General features: G+C 52.6%; 1 protein-coding gene across 8 annotated transcripts in view; it reads right to left on the bottom strand.

Annotated features, from left to right (window-relative positions):
• Positions 1-16,857, bottom strand: part of COL27A1 (collagen type XXVII alpha 1 chain) — a 104,553-nt gene that overhangs the window by 57,692 nt on the left and 30,004 nt on the right. For 6 of the 8 annotated variants that reach the window (XM_063353225.1, XM_063353229.1, XM_063353227.1 and 3 more), the window contains exons 2-6: positions 5,748-5,895; positions 4,815-4,973; positions 4,068-4,263; positions 2,160-2,303; positions 207-248 (exon numbers count right to left, since the gene is read on the bottom strand). In XM_063353225.1, the coding sequence (XP_063209295.1) occupies positions 207-248; positions 2,160-2,303; positions 4,068-4,263; positions 4,815-4,973; positions 5,748-5,895 (689 nt within the window). Of the gene's footprint in view, positions 1-206; positions 249-2,157; positions 2,304-4,067; positions 4,264-4,814; positions 4,974-5,747; positions 5,896-14,971; positions 15,078-16,857 lie in introns of those variants that run through there. The other 2 variants (XM_063353226.1, XM_063353231.1) reach the window with 2 other exon arrangements.

Below are 16,857 nucleotides of genomic sequence, written 5' to 3'. Positions count from 1 at the left end.
GTTACATTCAAACCATTAAAGAGAGACACTGCAATAAAGAAAATAATAACTGGTAGCCTTGCCTTGGTATTTTGGCCTTTTACCTGATTGCTCCTTAGAGCAACTCGTTTCCCCAGGAGACATTCTGGTGGTGCGACATACCAGAGGGACCCGGGGAGGGGTGTTCCCTGCACAGACCTCCTGCAGCAAGGAGGGGGGGGTCATACCTGAGCAGACGAGTCCTGGATTTCATTGGTTTCTTTTGGTACCTGGAGAGTTGGAGAGAGAAAGAGGAAAAGTATCACTGCCCAAGGACCCGCACGGACTGAAGCGCGTGCTTATTGTTGGCTCCAGGACTGAATGCTTCCCATGGCATGGAAGCATCCAGGGAGCACACACTGGGACCCAGCCGTTCATAGCGACATGGGGGAATAGCTTTTGATTAAACCTCTCAAGTCTTCGGGTTGTTTTTGCAGTTTCTTTTGGTTTTGAAGCTAATCAGTCCTGAGGAGGGCCAGCAAGGGATGGGAACTGGTGCGATGTGGGGCAGAATTATTCCATGGATTACCACTTGCAGTCAACTTACTGGTGTTTAAAATAAAACCTTCTCCCTGCTGGGTAAGCCACTGGAGCCATTCCGGTGAGCGCTCCAGGCCTACAGAGCACGGGATAATGCAGATATTAAGAGCAGGTTAAGAGGAGCCCATCACCTTGTAGGCTTAGAGGACGCATCTTCTAGCTTTTAAATCAGAGGCTCATCCTTACTTCTTAGCTCTAGGGAGCGACTCCAAATTATCTTGGAGCTACAGCCATTACTTAAGGGCTGTCAACTTGAGAAATGCCAGGTACCGCGGTGGGGATGACCATGGCTTACGCCTGCTGGGAACTCGGACGCACCGATCTCCCTCAGAGCGGGCAGACAACCAGCGTGACCTGCTCTGCATCGTGGACTCGGCCTTCTCCGCGTTTCCTCCCTGGCAAAGCCAGCTCCTACTTAATCCTTTATGATTCCGAAAATCCTCCTCTTAAAATAATAAATACAGAAACCGACGCCGCCCCCCCCGGGGAATGGGGCAATTAGTGCAGGGCTGCTCCGGGCGCAGGGAGAGGCAGCAGCACCAGCTGGGTGTCACGGCGTCACCGCTCCCTGGGTGTGCTGGTACCGGGATCCCGCAGGAAGGACACTTTGGGCAGGACCCAGACAGGGCAGATGCCCCATCCCACACCCAGTTCCCCTCTCCCAGCTCCTCACTAGACCATCAGAAAAGGGTATTACGCATGGGAGGTTCACGGCAAACGCTGACATCAGGCACCTGCCTCTTCAGCAAGCCTTCTCCAGACTGCTACAGAGTCCTTCTAGATATACCTGGCCTAGAGAGATGAGGTTTCTCCCTGGGCCAGCTCCAGCTGGGTTCTTCACGTCTAGGTGATGTTCTGTAGCCCCCAGAATCACAACCACCTCCTCCCACTGCAGAGCTTCAGCTCTTCCAGACCTTCAAGGCCAGGTCGGACGGGGCTTTGAGCAACCTGGTCTAGTGGGAGGTGTCCCTGCACAGGGCTGGGAGGTCCCTGCACAGGCCCAGGAAAAGCCTGGGTTCTTCACGTCTTTGAGGATTTACTATGCGATCTGGGCCTTTTGGCATAGAAATATTTCTTGAACGCTGTCATAAAAGTAAAATCCACAAAACTTCCATTTCCCAGCAATACTGGCAAAACAAAGGAGACCACCTTTGAAAGGACGATGCACCAAAGGGTGCGATGCAGCAGCCGTGCTGGGAGCAAGCAAGAGCTTCAGAGTGATGTACAATTCACCCCCTCCCAAAAGCAAAGCTCCAGCTGCAGCATTACTCACCAGCTACTCAAACCTTTCCTGTGTTAAACACATGAGCACATACATGCACACACCCAGGCTTTCTTTGGCTCAGAAACTTCCCCTTTAACTCATTCTCCCTTTGCACCAAACCCATCTATGATTTGAAGGGAGGGTTTGGCTGGTGAAAGAACCACCACCCCATGTGCTGGCCACCATCACCTCCTTGCGTCTCAACTCAAACTGGAGACCCAAGAACTTCCAAGGACGCATCAACGCCCTGGGTTGGTCCTTTCATTTGAATCGTGTTACAGCAGAGAGGACCTTGGGCCAGCAACCCCCAGATTTTTCCAGCTGCCCTCAGCCACACCTCTGGCCAGGCTGGTGAAAGCTGCCACAGGGAACCGAAGCGGTTGAGGTTGAAGGAGCGTGTGCATGTCGAGTTGTAGCTGCGGCAGTGCTCGCCGGCGGCCGCTGGGTCTCCCATCACAAAGGTCAGTTGCTGTAGAGCACCCTGGGGTAGAAGAGACACAGAAACCATAGTTTACCCACGTGCTTCCTCCAGAGGAGAGGGAAAGATCTGGGAGGGTGAGGGTGATGGTGTCTCCAGCCTTTCATAGCCAGGGACTTCTTTACAGGACGGTTTAGGCAACCAACATTTACTCCCCATCTTCAAGAGCTGGATGCAAAGATCCTGGGAACAAAAAGCCAGCGACGTGCAAGCTATTCTAATGTTAGACAACAGTAAGGATTCATGAGGTGCTAAGCACACTGCAGGATCAGGCCCTTGCTAGTCACCTCCAGGAGAGCATCCTCCCCGAGCCCAGCCCCAGCAGTACCCTGGTGCAGGGCCAGTACCAAACGGGACCCCTCGAGGGGCTGACAACTCAGGTGGCAAAGGCTTGTGACTCCACCGTCACCTCCCCACACACCCAGCTCCCTACAGCTCCCGGCGAGGACTGCTCGGCTGGGTGCTGGGCAGCGGCAGGGAGCCGCTCTCCTACTGCAAAAGGCTCTGCTGAAAACAAGGGCGCACGAGGAGGGAGACCCAAGGGAAAATATTCCGTACAGGAGAGGATTTACAAAGAAGGAAAGAACGAAGCACGGTATCGGACTCTCAGCACAGACCACCAGAGAGAGGAGGGAGGCAGATCTACAGAGTTGCCTGTTTGTCTGCAGAAGGCAAAATGTCGACCTCCAAGATTCTGGGCTTGTCTGACAAAATTCAATTTTGTCAGAATCAAAATTGATTTAAGAAGGGCTCCCCTTACTGCCTTTCCCTTCCCTGCCTTACTAGGCTGCCTTCTCATTTCCTTCATTAACTCATGAAGACTGAAATAATTAGTTAGCAACATGGCATCACTGATGCTCGAGCAGCTTTTTTTTCATGACAACTACCTAGAGGGAATGTCTGAACCAGCTCCATCTACCCAGTGCTCCTCTGCTACCTCCCAGCAGCAGCAAACGCAGAGAGGGGAGTGTGTCCGAGCTGCCAGTTGGCCTCTTCACTAAATGAAATCTTCCTCCCCAGGCTGGGGGTGCAGCTGGGCAGCCCACTATGAACCAGGGACAAGGAGAGCGCTACCCCAATCATAGAATGGTTCAGGTTGGAAGGGACCTTAAAAATCATCTAGTTCCAACCCCCCTGCCATGGGCAGGGACACCTCCCACTAGATCAGGTTGCCAGAAATGGAGAAGAGCTTCAGATTGACGACACAAACCAGGGGTTGGTCTCAGAAACGCCACTTGGACTTTTTCTGCAAGAGCTAGATCTGTTTGATGCCCTCAGTTTCTGTCTGAGGCTGACCATCAGATATGTTTCAACACAAAGCCTGATAGCCTTGGAATTTATCAGGCATTTTAACAAGGCCATCTACTTTCATCCACTGGGAATCCTTTGCTTATAAAGTCCTCAGAGCAGGGACTCTATCTTCACCATGTGCACGGGACAAGCTCCCCAACCAAATGCTTTGCAGGCTGCCTGCACAGATGACTTCTGTAGATGGTACAAGTCATGGTCAACAAGAGTCAGCCTGTAACCTAGAGGTCTCTACTGCTGACCTGACTGCTGGCACTTGTGTTGCCTTTACCCAAAAGCAAGCACTTTGCACAATTCAAAGCCTTTGCAAAGCTCACCCTCCCCAGCTGTGAAAATAAATAGTGTGTTGTAGGAAGAGAAGGCAACGGATTCCTTCAGAGGGAGTTGCAACCTCACTTTGTGCAGCTAGAGCCCACCATGTCCTCAAATAAAGCCCTGCCAGCCTTGCCCAGCTCTCACCTTAAAGGGGATCTCGAAGGATTCGATCAGGCCTCCGATGATGATCAGCCCCTCGGTGTTCACTCCCATCCCGAAATAATTGGACCAGCTCACTCTGTCCACCAGCCGACAGTCCACGTGCAACTCCAGCCTCTCCAGGGAGATGCTGAGAGCAACTTGGTGCCAGCGCCCATCGCCGAGAAAGGAAACTGGGAACCTGCGTGCCCCGGAGCGGGAAGGGAAGAGGCACAACATGAAACGTAGGTTCTACACCTACACCTTCACCCTTACCAGCTCCCAGGGACCCTCATGTCTCCATCATTAGTGCAGATGCAAAGGACAGCCTTAGAGAAATTAAAAGTCTACCTTATTGTCACAAGCAAGGACCATCACTTCTCTTCCAGCATGGGAATGCTATTTCTAGCCAATGGATTTGGGCATGTCTACAACCAGTTGACGAGTCTGGGAAGTTATTGGTATTTGTGTCTCTCCCCACTTGATATATCCCCAGGTATTTGAACCTTTTTGTTCTTTGCTTTGTTTTCCAGATCTGCATCATGGAGTTAGGCAGTGACTACCCATGTGGTCACACCAGCAAAACTGAGGGACCATCACCCAGGTGGTGGGACATGACCTTGATTCAGCTGAGGTTGGGTCAGAGCAGCACTGCTCAAAGCCCATAGTGGGAAACCTTAACTCTGTCCTTGGGAGTAGAAAAGGAAGCATGAAAAGGCAAAAAAAAAAAAAATCACCCGAGCTGGAACTTACTCATAGTGTCTCCTCCTCGTGGTGACAAAGACCAAGGCATATGGGTTAATCCTGATCTGGAAGATCACGTGGCTCCGATGGCTAAGGATGGTCACTAGACTGGTGTCCTCCTTCAGCGAGTACCTGAGCTTCATCAGCACACTCAGCTCATCTGCAAACCTAGCAGAAAGAAGTGACCCATGGCATTCTGCAGCAGCTGCTGTAGGACCATGAACTGCCCTCTTAGGACAAAAAAAAAAACCCAAGTCACAGCACAAATGAACTCAGTGAAAACTAAAAATAAAAAGCCAAGAGCAGACAGTCATTCAGGTGATAAGGTCAGGTACTCAAAAGCAGCAGCCAGGCCAAAATCAGCATTGCCCATATAACCTTAACACATCCCTCTCAGGTGTAATCTCAGCACGTGCTTATGTGGCCATACGTGATTTTCCATGGGGCTCCTGCCCTGCCCACTGCTGAGACTGGATGTTAACCCTGTTACAAGGAGCTCTTCAATGCTGCCTTCTCTCACCGTGTCCAGTGTCCTTGTCCACAGCAAGCTACAGCCCTGTATCAAGTACAGCAAAGGTCCAACCTGGTCTATGCCTGCACCGCCCAGTGCCTGGGCATCAAGCAACGCTAAGGGATACGGCTGTGGTGTCTCTCCTGCTCTCTCCAGTTATGTGCTGGAGCAGAGAGGTCTTCCTGATGGGAACACCAAGAAAACACATTCCTGGAAATGGTCAAACACTGTGGCAATGTGTCTTCCCTGCACACAATCAAGAACGATGGAAGAAAGGGAAGAAGCACTGAGCTCATAAGAGCACAGAGCACGTGTTTTATCTTCACGTCGTTATGGAACGGGGTCTTAAAGTAACCCCTCAAACCAACAAGCATGCGTGAGGTGACTCTGAGCACCACCACCCCAACCCCGTCCCCCTGAAGGCCACCTACCTGTCCCCAAACGCCTCCCTCGTGGGGATGTTGAGGGTGGCGTACTGCCCGATCTCCAGGACGCTGCAGTTGGCTTCGTCATAGCCAAAGGAAATATTGCTGAGGTCCTGCGCGTGCGAAGTAATTTTGTCCAGCAAGTTCACTTCATCTGCATTGGGGGAGGAGAAAGAGATGCTCAGTAGCTGAGATACCTTCAGTACAGGGCTCTGCTCTCTTTGTTCTTCCTATTAGACAACAGACAAAACCCCCAGGAAGAAGACAATGCCATGTGGGGAAATCAAAATAATTCACAGATTCAGTAAACTTGGACCAAAACAAACACCCAGATAACCTCAGAAGCAGCCAGCTGATATTTTTGAAACAGAATATGTGTTTCGAGGCCAGTGTCCCAAAGACACAAAGGGCCATTCCTACCCCAGCAGCAGTGGTACCTTTATGACCATATGGTTGGGATCCTCGGGACTGTAAAGCAGATCCTGGGACACAAATGTCCTAAAACACAAGTCCTGGATCACCTGGGCACAGAAAATCCTGCTCGGTCCTTTCCCAAGCTCCCTTGTTGAAGTTTGCCCAATTTCAATAAAGAATTGGACCAAGGAATGAGTTGAAGTTACCGTGTCCCTCACTGAGGCGGGTGTCCTGACCAGACCACGGGGACACTGCCCTTTGCCCAAGGCAGGGTTCAGGAGCTCCACCGGGAGCCATGCGTCATGCAATACCCCTTTCCCAGCAGGCGAAAGGCCCGTTTTCATGTGAACATGGAACGTGGTTTGAATCGGGCGAGAGCCCCCGGGCTGGGCTATTTGGCACCATCACTTCAGTCTCACGAGGAGCTTTTAACTCCCTCGGTGAACAGACACATTCCCTTTCCAAGTTCATTCTGTAACTAAAGAACTGTAAATAAACTCTTCAATTAAATGAACTACAGAAATACCTGAACAAAAATTTGTTTGAAACCACAAGGTTTCTTGTTCCCCTCCATTAACAAAAAAAAAAAAAAAAAAAGTGACAGACATCTGGCTCTACCCACACACGCCGTTTCTACCTCTGAGACATCTACAACCAGGTCCCTCCTTTCTTGTCATCCCTTTATGCCGCTGGGCAGCGCGGCAATAACCCTGCCACCTGCAAGGGATGGGGACGAGGGACGGACCCAGGGCAGCACCCCATGGGTCCAGCCTTGCAGGAGGGGTCCGGATGACTCCGGACCCACAGCCCCTTTACTGGGAGGACCTGGACAATCCCTCCTGATGACTTGTCAATGGGAATCCTGCCAGTACCATCTGCCATCACTTGGGAGGCATCCAGCCTCTGCACTCACTCTAATTCCCACTGTCGATGAGGTGCGAGATTTATTTGAGGGCAGATGAACAGCCTCGGGCATGCTGCAGCCTGACAGGAGATATACACACCATAGAGAGCTGCTGCTCTGGAAAATAACAAGTCAATTGAGCAGAAAGCTGCTTTGATCCAGTCCAGATGCTAATGTAGCAGTCCTGCCACCTTCTCCTCAGAAGATTTTGCAAGGGAAAGAGCCCCGTCCTGGGAAGGAGGGGAGGGAATAGGGTCCTGCAGGAGACACGGCCATCTGTGGTGACTTGGGACTTCACCTGGTATTTCCCCAGCTCCCAGCATGGTCACAGCATTGACATGTTCCCAGGCAACTCTCATCTCAGCAACACGAGTGTGCAACAGCCTTTGGCAGCAGGAACATTGCAAAAATGGTACCAAGCCAGAGAGGGTGCAGGGCTGAGCCCCTCGGAGCCCTGAACAGTCATAAACCCCGAGACGGTCCGGAGTTTGTCAGTGTTGCGATTGGTGTGCATGCCCAGCGTGGGGAATTAATCTGAGAACAAGCGCAGCTGATGGTGGGGGGCGGGAAATAACAGGAATGTTTGTCCCTTCTCATTCCCAAGCAGTTTTGGGAGGCGATTTCCCAGCTGCTGACACCAAAGGACGTGCCAAGGCCTGCGCGCTCCATCTCCAGGGGCTGCAGCCCCCATCACCCACCAGCTTTGCTGGTGATTACAGGCAGACAAGAGTGAATTCATGGATTCTCTCAGGTGAAGGACCTTCCTAGAGAAGGTGAAGCCGGGAACTTTGTACTAGAAATAACAAGCTCACATGGAAGTTTTCCTGGGCAGGGTATGGCCTTAACACACAACTTGGGCATCTGCTGAAAGTTAAAACCATGGTCCTTGACAATACGTGGATCCAGGGTTTAAGTTAAGCGCGTGCTTGGTGCTTTCCTAAAGAAAGTAGCAGAGGCTCCTCTCCGGTGGCCTGAGAGCTGGGGGCAGCTGGAGAGCGATCCCAGGGGCAGGGCTACCCCAGCAGGTTCGAACAGCCGGGGCTGGCCTGTGCCTCTGCATCCCTCGCCAACCCCCCAAGGGAAGAATTTGGCATAAAAAAAAAAAAAACAACAAAAAAAAAAACAAAAAAAAAACAAAACAAAAACAAAAAACCAAAACAGAATTCAGAATGAAGAAATTAATGAGATCTCCTAAGTCCCAGGCGAGGGGACAGGTAGGAAGCACAACCCACGAGAGCCCGGGGAGCGGGTGTCCGCAGCGTGGAGCGCCAGCACACATGGCACCCACCAGGGAGGGACCAGCCGGTCCCCGGCTCCGACAGAGGAGCTGTGCACCACTGCAGCACCTCCCGTGGCAGCAGTCGGAGCCTGAACTCCCTGGGAAGGATTTAATCATGTTCCCATCCCTAGGAACACCTCTCTACACGCCTGCACACACACACACACACTGGGAGCCACAGCCACCCCCCCAGGCCCTTCACGACGTGGGCAGAGGATGACGCCAAACCTCTACTGGGGACAAGCAAGGACACCCAAATGACAACAGGTCATTTCAAACCTTGGAGAGATTTGAAACTTGAACCCTGGCCATCAGCTGCACGGTCATACCCTGGGGGCAGATCAGCCACTGCAAACACCCCTCTCTTCCCCCCCGCCCCGACTTCCCCCGTAAGCCAAGAGAGAAATGTTGAAATGAATGATGTGCCTCTCCGACACCAGCCCTCACGCAGACCCGGGGAAGCTGGAAAGCAGATGCCCTTCTCCCGCTTCACCAGCCCCAGACCGCAGCTCCTCCACATGCACTGCTTCTTCTTCCCTCTCCCTGTTCTCCAAAAGCAGCTTTCCGCGTATTTATTTTAGCCGCATCTGGCTAGTTTCTTGGGATAAGCCAGCGGGGCCTCAGAAACGCCCGCAGCAGAAACCCAGGCTGCAGGAGCCAGCGGAGCATCAGGGGGGATCGAGCGACCGCAGACACTTCGAAGAGCGTCTTCACTGCAGTAGCTGCGGCTCACGGCACCGCGCGCTCATCCTGGGGCAGGAGCTGATGCACGGCGAGGCTGTTTATGGCACTGGAGTTAGCGCTCAACCAGCCCCGACACCAAAGCTTTGCCTTGCAACACCTCCCCAGGATCAAGCGAGGGTCAGCGCTCCATCCTGACACCGCTGGGGTTCTGGGTGTTACACCAACGTCACGGATTTACTTTCCATTTCAAAGCAGGTTTTATTTTCTCTCTTTGCCTTAACCTCCGGGAGCAGACGCGCTGCTTCTCAAGGACACGGATTACCTGTGGAAGCAATTCTCAGCCGCAGGATCTGAGTCACCAGCTACCGGAGACGTGGGTCACAGCCCTTCCGGGAGCTGATTAATCCCAGGCAGGTGGATGCTGAGGATGCTGTGAGTGCAGCCAGCACAGCAGCCGGAGTCAGGGATGGGACAGACTGTACGTCTGATACAGTAATACTTTTTCCTTTACAAAAAAATCGTGTTTCCTCATGAGCTTTCAGCTTTCCTAGGGCTCAGGCACCTTATTCCCACAAGCACTCACCCCACTGCCTCGCTTCGCACTCGGCTCGTTCCAGCGGCCGCCAGTGAGCAGCTCTGCTGACAAACGCTCTTTCTACCGCCGCTGAGCGACCTTCACCACCAGCACCTTCACTACCTCCGCCCCAGAGGCGCCCCGCAGAGGCAGGGCTTGCACCAGGCTGTGCTCCCGGTCCTGCTCCGTTTGCACTGGGCTCTAGACTTGGGTTCTTCCTTGCCCATCTGCAGAGGAGCCAGGCAAGACTGCCCACGGGGCACATTCAGATACCACCCCAACCCCTCTGCTAGTCAACCTCAAACCAAAAGCCTGCGGAATGGCTCTTTCTACTCTGGAAAGGAGATTCCTGGAGTTCAGCGGCTGCTGCCAAGTTCAGCTTGCCTCCGGGCTCCCAAAGTAGCACAGGAATCTTCCCAGGCAGCCCAGTGCCAGGGAGACTTGTACACGGGCCAACCTCAGCAAGGACAAGCACCGGCCAGGGGAGCCAGAGCCAAGAACGCGGCATCCCAAGCTGAAGTCAACCCCAGGCTGAAGTTGAGTTAACCCACAGTCATCAGGGTGCCAGGCATGTTTAGAATCATAGAACCATAGCATGTGTTGGATGGGAAGGGACCTCTAAAGGCCATCTAGTCCAACCCCCCTGCAGTCAGCAGGGACATCTTCAACTAGATCAGGTTGTTCAGAGCCTCATCCAGCCTGGCCTTGAATGTCTCCAGGGATGGGGCCTCCACCCCCTCTCTGGGCAACCTGGGCCAGTGTCTCACCACCCTCAGTGTAAAGAACTTCTTCCTCATGGCTAATCTAACCCTGCCCTGCTCCAGTTTAAACCATTGCCCCTCGTCCTGTCGCTACCTGCCCTTGCCAACAGCCCCCCCCCCCAGCTTTCCTGTAGGCCCCCTTCAGGGACTGGAAGGGGCTCGAAAGTCTCCCCGGAGCCTTCTCTTCTCCAGGCTGAACAACCCCAACTCTCAGCCTGTCTTCATAGGAGAGGTGCTCCAGCCCTTTGATCATCTTTGTGGCTTCATTTTGGGAGAAATGTTCCGAGGACGGGGAGCACAGCAGGCAGTGTGAAGGGGGACACCTGTAAAGAGCTATTAGAAATACAACGTGGAGCCATTGGATCACGCCCCATGAACCCCTTGCGGTGCTTGGTGTTGCATCAGGAGGTCTCTGCCTCCAAGAGTCCAGAAACCGCACCAAGCGAAACAGCCAGACTGACCTGGTGCCTCAGGGCAGATGTCCCAGCAATCCTAAGCTCCGGCTAGAGGAGGAAACCAGCAGAGCCTTGCAAAGCTCAGCAAGAGAAGATGCATTCTCCGATTATCCGCAGTGTGCCCTGGAACGTCGTTACCTCCGCTGCCTTGGTCTGAGCACACTGGTGCACTTTAAGAGATGCTTATTTAAGAGAACGATGACTTCTTGTTTGTTTCCTTTGTAAAAACGTTAAACAGTAAATCCTCCCAAAATTATGCATCTCTTTTTCAAAATGAAATTGCTTAGAAAAACACACCGAAAGAGGGATTAAAGACTTTACCCCACCACTCTGAGAAGTTATAAACAAATTCCAGCTCAAATATTAAGCACGCAAAAAGCACCCCACTTGCAAGATAAAGGAGAAATGAAGGCAGAGGTGCATATGCCCCTGCACCGTTTGGTGTTGGGGACATTGTCAGCGTACCTGCATAAGCTCCATATTTTCAATATAGGGTTTTCCTGCCCTCATCAGTCTTTTGGCCACACGTTAAATTCCCAAGGAACAAGAGGAGAAACAGGAAAGACGGACAATGCCCTGGGGACCCAGAGGACAACTCCAAAGGTAAACCCATCCTTCGAGAAGGAGGGCAGGCAGCCAGGGAATCTTGCAGAGAGGGATTTTGGTTCCCCTGCAAGGCCAGTTGGGAACGCAGCTGGTGTGCGGGCACCCACCAGGCTGGGCAGGGGAGAGGGAAGGTGGCAGGAAGCACCGAGGGCCCGCTGCTCCCCAAGGGCTGGCGAGCCGGGAGACCCTCGTGTGGGCAGTGCCTTGCCACACAGTCCCAAGGGTGGACAGCACAACAGGCAGAGCCACCACTGGTGACAGGGTCCGCAGGCAGCCCCAGGCGGGGCCAGCCATGAGCCAGGTCCAGGGTCCCCCTTGGAGCACAGCCAAGGGCAAAGGGAGAGGTGGGCAGAAGCTGGTCTGCAAAAAAGGCGACGGTGTGGGTGCAAAGCCCATCCAAGAGACAGAGACAAGGACAGGAGACAAACACACAAGGAGTCCTACCAGGAAACAAGCTCTATCCAGTATAGGTCCATAGTCCATCCAGGAGGCAAAGCCAAAAGCAGCCACAGCCACCCTACACCACAGCTCGAGAGGGGGCTGAGGACACAGGGCTGAGCTTAAATAGGGCTCCTGGGAGGAGGGTGTGGGTCCCAGGTGAGGCTGGTCAGGGCCATTAAGGCCCATTAGAGCTCATTAGTGCTCTCAGGCACCAGATAGGGTTCAGCAGTGGTCCTCCACCACCCCATCCCATCCCATCCCATCCCATCCCATCCCTGGGACTGCATCCCAGAGGAAGGTGTTCCCTGGGGGCGCACCCCAGGTTGCAGGTACAGAAAAGCGACCATCAGTGCTTTCCTCTGGCTTGTACACACACGTGAAGCTTATACTCAGCTTTACATTCTCCCCAAAGGAGGGGGAAAAAGGAATGATATTAAACAACATAAAACATAATTGGAGCCCTGGGAGAGCTTCTAACAGGGTCTGTCAGACTGAATCACTTCCCCTGGACACGGCACCACTGGTTGGGACCTGAAATAACAGGGCTGGACAACCCCAGAGGACAGCCCTGGTGCTTGCTGGCTGGGCAATGGAGCATATGACCTAACGGGTCTTTTCTCCTTCTAATTTCTGAATGCCTTATGAAAATGTCCTGCCAGAAGTCTGCTCAGGATCACAGGCCATGCTCTTCAAACCCTGAATTAGAGAGGCTTGTACATCACAGCTAGAATTTTATAATAAAGGCTCTCTGCATTAAGCGATGGAAAAAGAGGATTTTATGCTGGGGCAAGGGTTTCCTGGCACCCCGCGCCACTGACACCACCACATTAGCACAGGCATGGTCACAGCCAAGCGTTCAAAACAAAACAGCCCTCCCAAAAAACAGATGCTCCTCCAGTCCCCTCTTGACAGGTCACATTCCTCCACCCTTTGCCTCTTGGAAGACGTTCTTGGGCTTGGAGGTTGTTCCTGAAAGGACAAAGAAGGCAGCTTCATATTTGTTTGGACTTGCCTGACAACTCTGTACATTGGGCAGACAAGGTCGAGGACATCTCAGTAGTGTTGTGTTTGCAGGACATCAACCCTCCAGCAGCTCTTCCTGCTTCTCTTTCTATCCGAGTGTTGCTTGTAACGTAAATAATGTCCACGGCAGCCATCCGTGTCACCTCCTGCGCCACGTTTGTTCCCTACTGTTCCCATTTCCCTTGTCACCTAATCATTTCTTTTCAAGGGCAACACCACAAGCCACACGAGACGAGGTTTAAGCCGAAGCGCACACAGCTTGCACTGACGGACCCGCATTCAGAGGGGTATACAACGGGATTTCAACCTTCGCCTCCCTGCTCCGGAGAGCAGAGATAATTTGGTTTTGACTCAGTGGCTGCAAGTTGAAGGGAACGGAGCCAAAGCAGGAAGAAAAAAGAAAAAAGCACATTTCTCACGGAGAACGTTGTACCTATTAGTGGGAGAGTGAATGCAACCACCCACCCACAGAGAGGACAGAAAATTTCAGGGAAGCGAAACCTTTTCAGAAGAAAGAGCTAGCCGTACACATTGTTTAGACAGGAAAAATCGTAGCACAGGCTTCTTTTCAAGCTCATTACGCAGATCTGCGGGCGTGCTGCCGCTCCTTTGTACGGGCCCAGCACGGGGGGCTCCGCCGGGATGGGGATGGGGCTTTTGGGGACAAAGCCTGGGGAGGAGGAAGGGCTGCTGGAAGTTGAGGATGACCCCGAATAAGGATACGCTGGCGACAAGAACAAGTAGGCCAAGTGGCAGAAAAAGAAGAGAACCTGCGAATGAGCTTTCGGGAGAAGAGCAATGGGAGCAGGAAAGCAAAGAGTCTGAGTTGCTCAACCCACATCGGGGACGACGAAACCAGAGCGGCCACAGGAGCAGGGAAGAGGGCTTGGCAGGCATTCCAGCCTTCAGCTTCACCATCCTCATTGGGTCTTCTCTCTGCAAATCCCAACTGCCCAAACCGTGAGACAGTGTGAAAATCTCGTCCCATTAACTGAAAGAGTCTGTTACCTGCCCTCGTGGGGCCAGGGAAAGGCTTCGCAAACATGGAGCAAATCAGTATCCCAACGGCTGAGAAACAAGAGTCCGAAGACCCTTTGGAAGGAGGCGCTGGGAAGGGCTGGGAGGAAAGCTCACAACGGCTAGCTGCTCTGCAGGATTTGGTGACCTCATTTGGGTTGGTTCAGTTTTGGTTGTTTTGGGGGTTTTTTTTGGGTTTTTTTGGGTTTTTTTGTTTTTTTAATAAGAACACAAAAAAGAAGCCACTTCTAACCTTCCCAAGACACGTACTGAGAGATCCCGCAGAGCTCCTCAACCACCTCCTTCCTGAGCAACCGAGAGAGTCACCCTCCACCCAAAGCTCCTGGTCTCTAGGGAAATGCTCTGGGGTGCTCCACTTCACCCCTCACCCCCTGGGCCACACGCAGACCCTGCTGCATCCCCTGTCCCCTGTTCTCCACGTATCCTCCCCAGTTCCTCCTTTCTCTGCTCTGTGGATGCATGTCCTGTCCCCTCCTGGAGCGCTGACAGCAAATATTATTGGGTTGAGCTCAAACCCTCGCTTAACTCAAGCCAAACACCGTGGAACTGCCATTTTATCTATATTCAGGGCTTAACAGGTTTAGCTAGAGGGGTACTTTAAAATGGATTTCATTTAAACCTATGCGAATCCCTGCACAGTCACTCTTCAGTCTGTTCAAGTCTGCCCTCACAGCAATTAAACCTAATTACTGACTTACAGTGAATCAGCATAAACCAGGTTTGAATTGGTCTACGATGCCTGTACAGAGGATTCTGTGGGATTAATTTTAAAACAACTGAAAAACATCCTAGTAAAACTTGTGTGACACTGAGTGGGGACAAGTCCCAAAAACATTGGCCCTCGCTGTCACTGGTAAACAAGCTTCTTTTTGTTGCTCCATTGTCAAAGCAAATTAATAGCAAATTCTGCAAACTATCACACCCCAGGGGCCTGTTTCCAGCACCAGCTTTCCAAGAGCCTCCCTCCTCTGTTGTTTTGTTTTATAAGCTTGGAAGACGCACACGTAAATACGCACAAAGCCACCGGAGAAAAGCAATGGTTGTGACAAACCTCCTCCGGGTGGGACGGCCGGCTCCGAGCAGGGACAGCCCACGGCACAGCCAGAGTTTGTACCCCTGATTTTCAGCATCCTCTCGTGCTGATGGAGAGCACACGCACCTTGGTGTGAACACACACACACACACCCCCACCCCCGGCTCCAAGCTCCCACGGCCAAGGCTTGTCTGGATTTGACAGACCTCAAGGTCAGGACAACAAGGAAGTCCCTCCAGCCCCCATCCCTGGCTCCAACAGGAGATGTTTGCAGGAGAGGAGAGGGAGAGGCAGGAACAGAGCGAGTCGTTCCTGCTGCTCCCTCCCAGCCCCCTGCAGCGTCAGGGTTTGCCGAGCCGAAGGCAGTGTCCGTGTTAGCGGCCGTCGGCAGAGACTCCAGCTCAGGTCTCTCCTGTCCTGGGGAGCACTGGAGGGTTCTTCTGCTCGGCTGGCTGGGCTGTCCAAGAGATCCCTGGGCACGCACCGCTTGCTTTCTCTCCCTTTTGCGCTTTCACGATGTTTCGCGAAGTCTCGAACTCCTCCTGAAGCAGAACGGGATGCATTTTTGAAATCTCAGGCACACGTTGTGGGGGCAAGAAAGGTGGCAGTGGCACGGCACAGCACACAAGCAGCCCCTTTGCAGGCGACGCTCTCCGAGCAGCGGTCGGAAGGGCAGGAGGTGGAAGGGTTTGGTTTAGCTCCTAACTCCCCTTCCTTCACCAAACGGCAGGGGGGATCAGCAAAACATACACCAGAAGCTACAAAACTGAGACCAAGAGGTGGAGGGGAGCGAGGCAGAAAGATTTCTTACAAAAGGAAATGCAATTCCAGAGTTTTAGAATGAACGGCAGTTTGATGGGAAACATTCACTTTTGAAATACCTCGGTCCCCTTCTTCTCCATTACAAGTTGATCTTCACAAATATTTCTCCAGCTTAACCCCCCATTGTCTTAGACGAGTTATTTTAACGTCTGGCAGAGGTTCAGCTCGGGCTATTATTTCAACAACGTTGAAAGTGTCTTGAGTAACAGGGGAAACGGTCGGGTTAGTATTATCTTCTGCTGCAGACGAACACATCTGGGAGAGATTACAGCCTGAGAAAAATAAAAATAAATATGTCCAGGGAGCCCATCCTGGGAATTCCTCTCCTTTCAGCAAATAAAGGCTTGGTGCGCCCCAAAACCAAACCCTTCCTCCAAACTCCCCTGCTCCTGCTCCTTCCACTAGTTCATTTCCTTTAGTCCGAAAGAGATTTTGAACGGTACGTCATCCAAGGCCAAAAAAATGAAGCTTAAACCTGATAGCGCTGGCGATGGGCAAGGCGGGCCAGATCTAAGGCGATACGCCCAGATGTTAGCCACTGGTGAAAGGCAACCAGAAAGGGTCTGATCGTGCGCCAGCAGCCATCTGTCACACCGCGAAAAAGCGCCCGTTGGCTCCGCATCTCTGCGACTCCTGTTTTCCAAGTTGTAATCAAAGTATCAAAAAAACCCGTGGGGAAGTAGCAGCAGGAAAGTGGCGAAAGGTCCTTTTGCGCTTTCAGACCCAGGGGAGCTTATGTTCAACCAGGGAGCGGCCCCGTCGGCTCGGCCAACGGCACCCGCAAGCGCAGCTTCAATTCTGGTGGTGGTCGCAACTGGAGGGAGAAACAGCAAATCTGCCCATCTGGCACAAAAAAGAGCCTCGGACCACACCGATGAGCATCTGCACCCCATCCATGACAGAGCAGGGCTGTAGACACGCGTTCTTGCTGACCTGGGATCCCCGGGAAAAACGACAACTCAACACAATATATTTCCGTAAGCATCCAAACGAATGCTGCTTCCTAACCTGCTCTGCTCAAGCGAATCTACCTCTGTAGCGGCTCACCCCGATGATTCACCGTGTTGCCAGGTTCTCGTTTC

This window comes from Chroicocephalus ridibundus, chromosome 15 (genome assembly GCF_963924245.1).
Source record: "Chroicocephalus ridibundus chromosome 15, bChrRid1.1, whole genome shotgun sequence".
In the NCBI taxonomy this organism is placed as follows: Eukaryota; Metazoa; Chordata; class Aves; order Charadriiformes; family Laridae; genus Chroicocephalus; species Chroicocephalus ridibundus.
The sequence above is the reverse complement of the archived record's forward strand: the minus strand, read 5'-3'. Positions and strand labels throughout refer to the sequence as shown.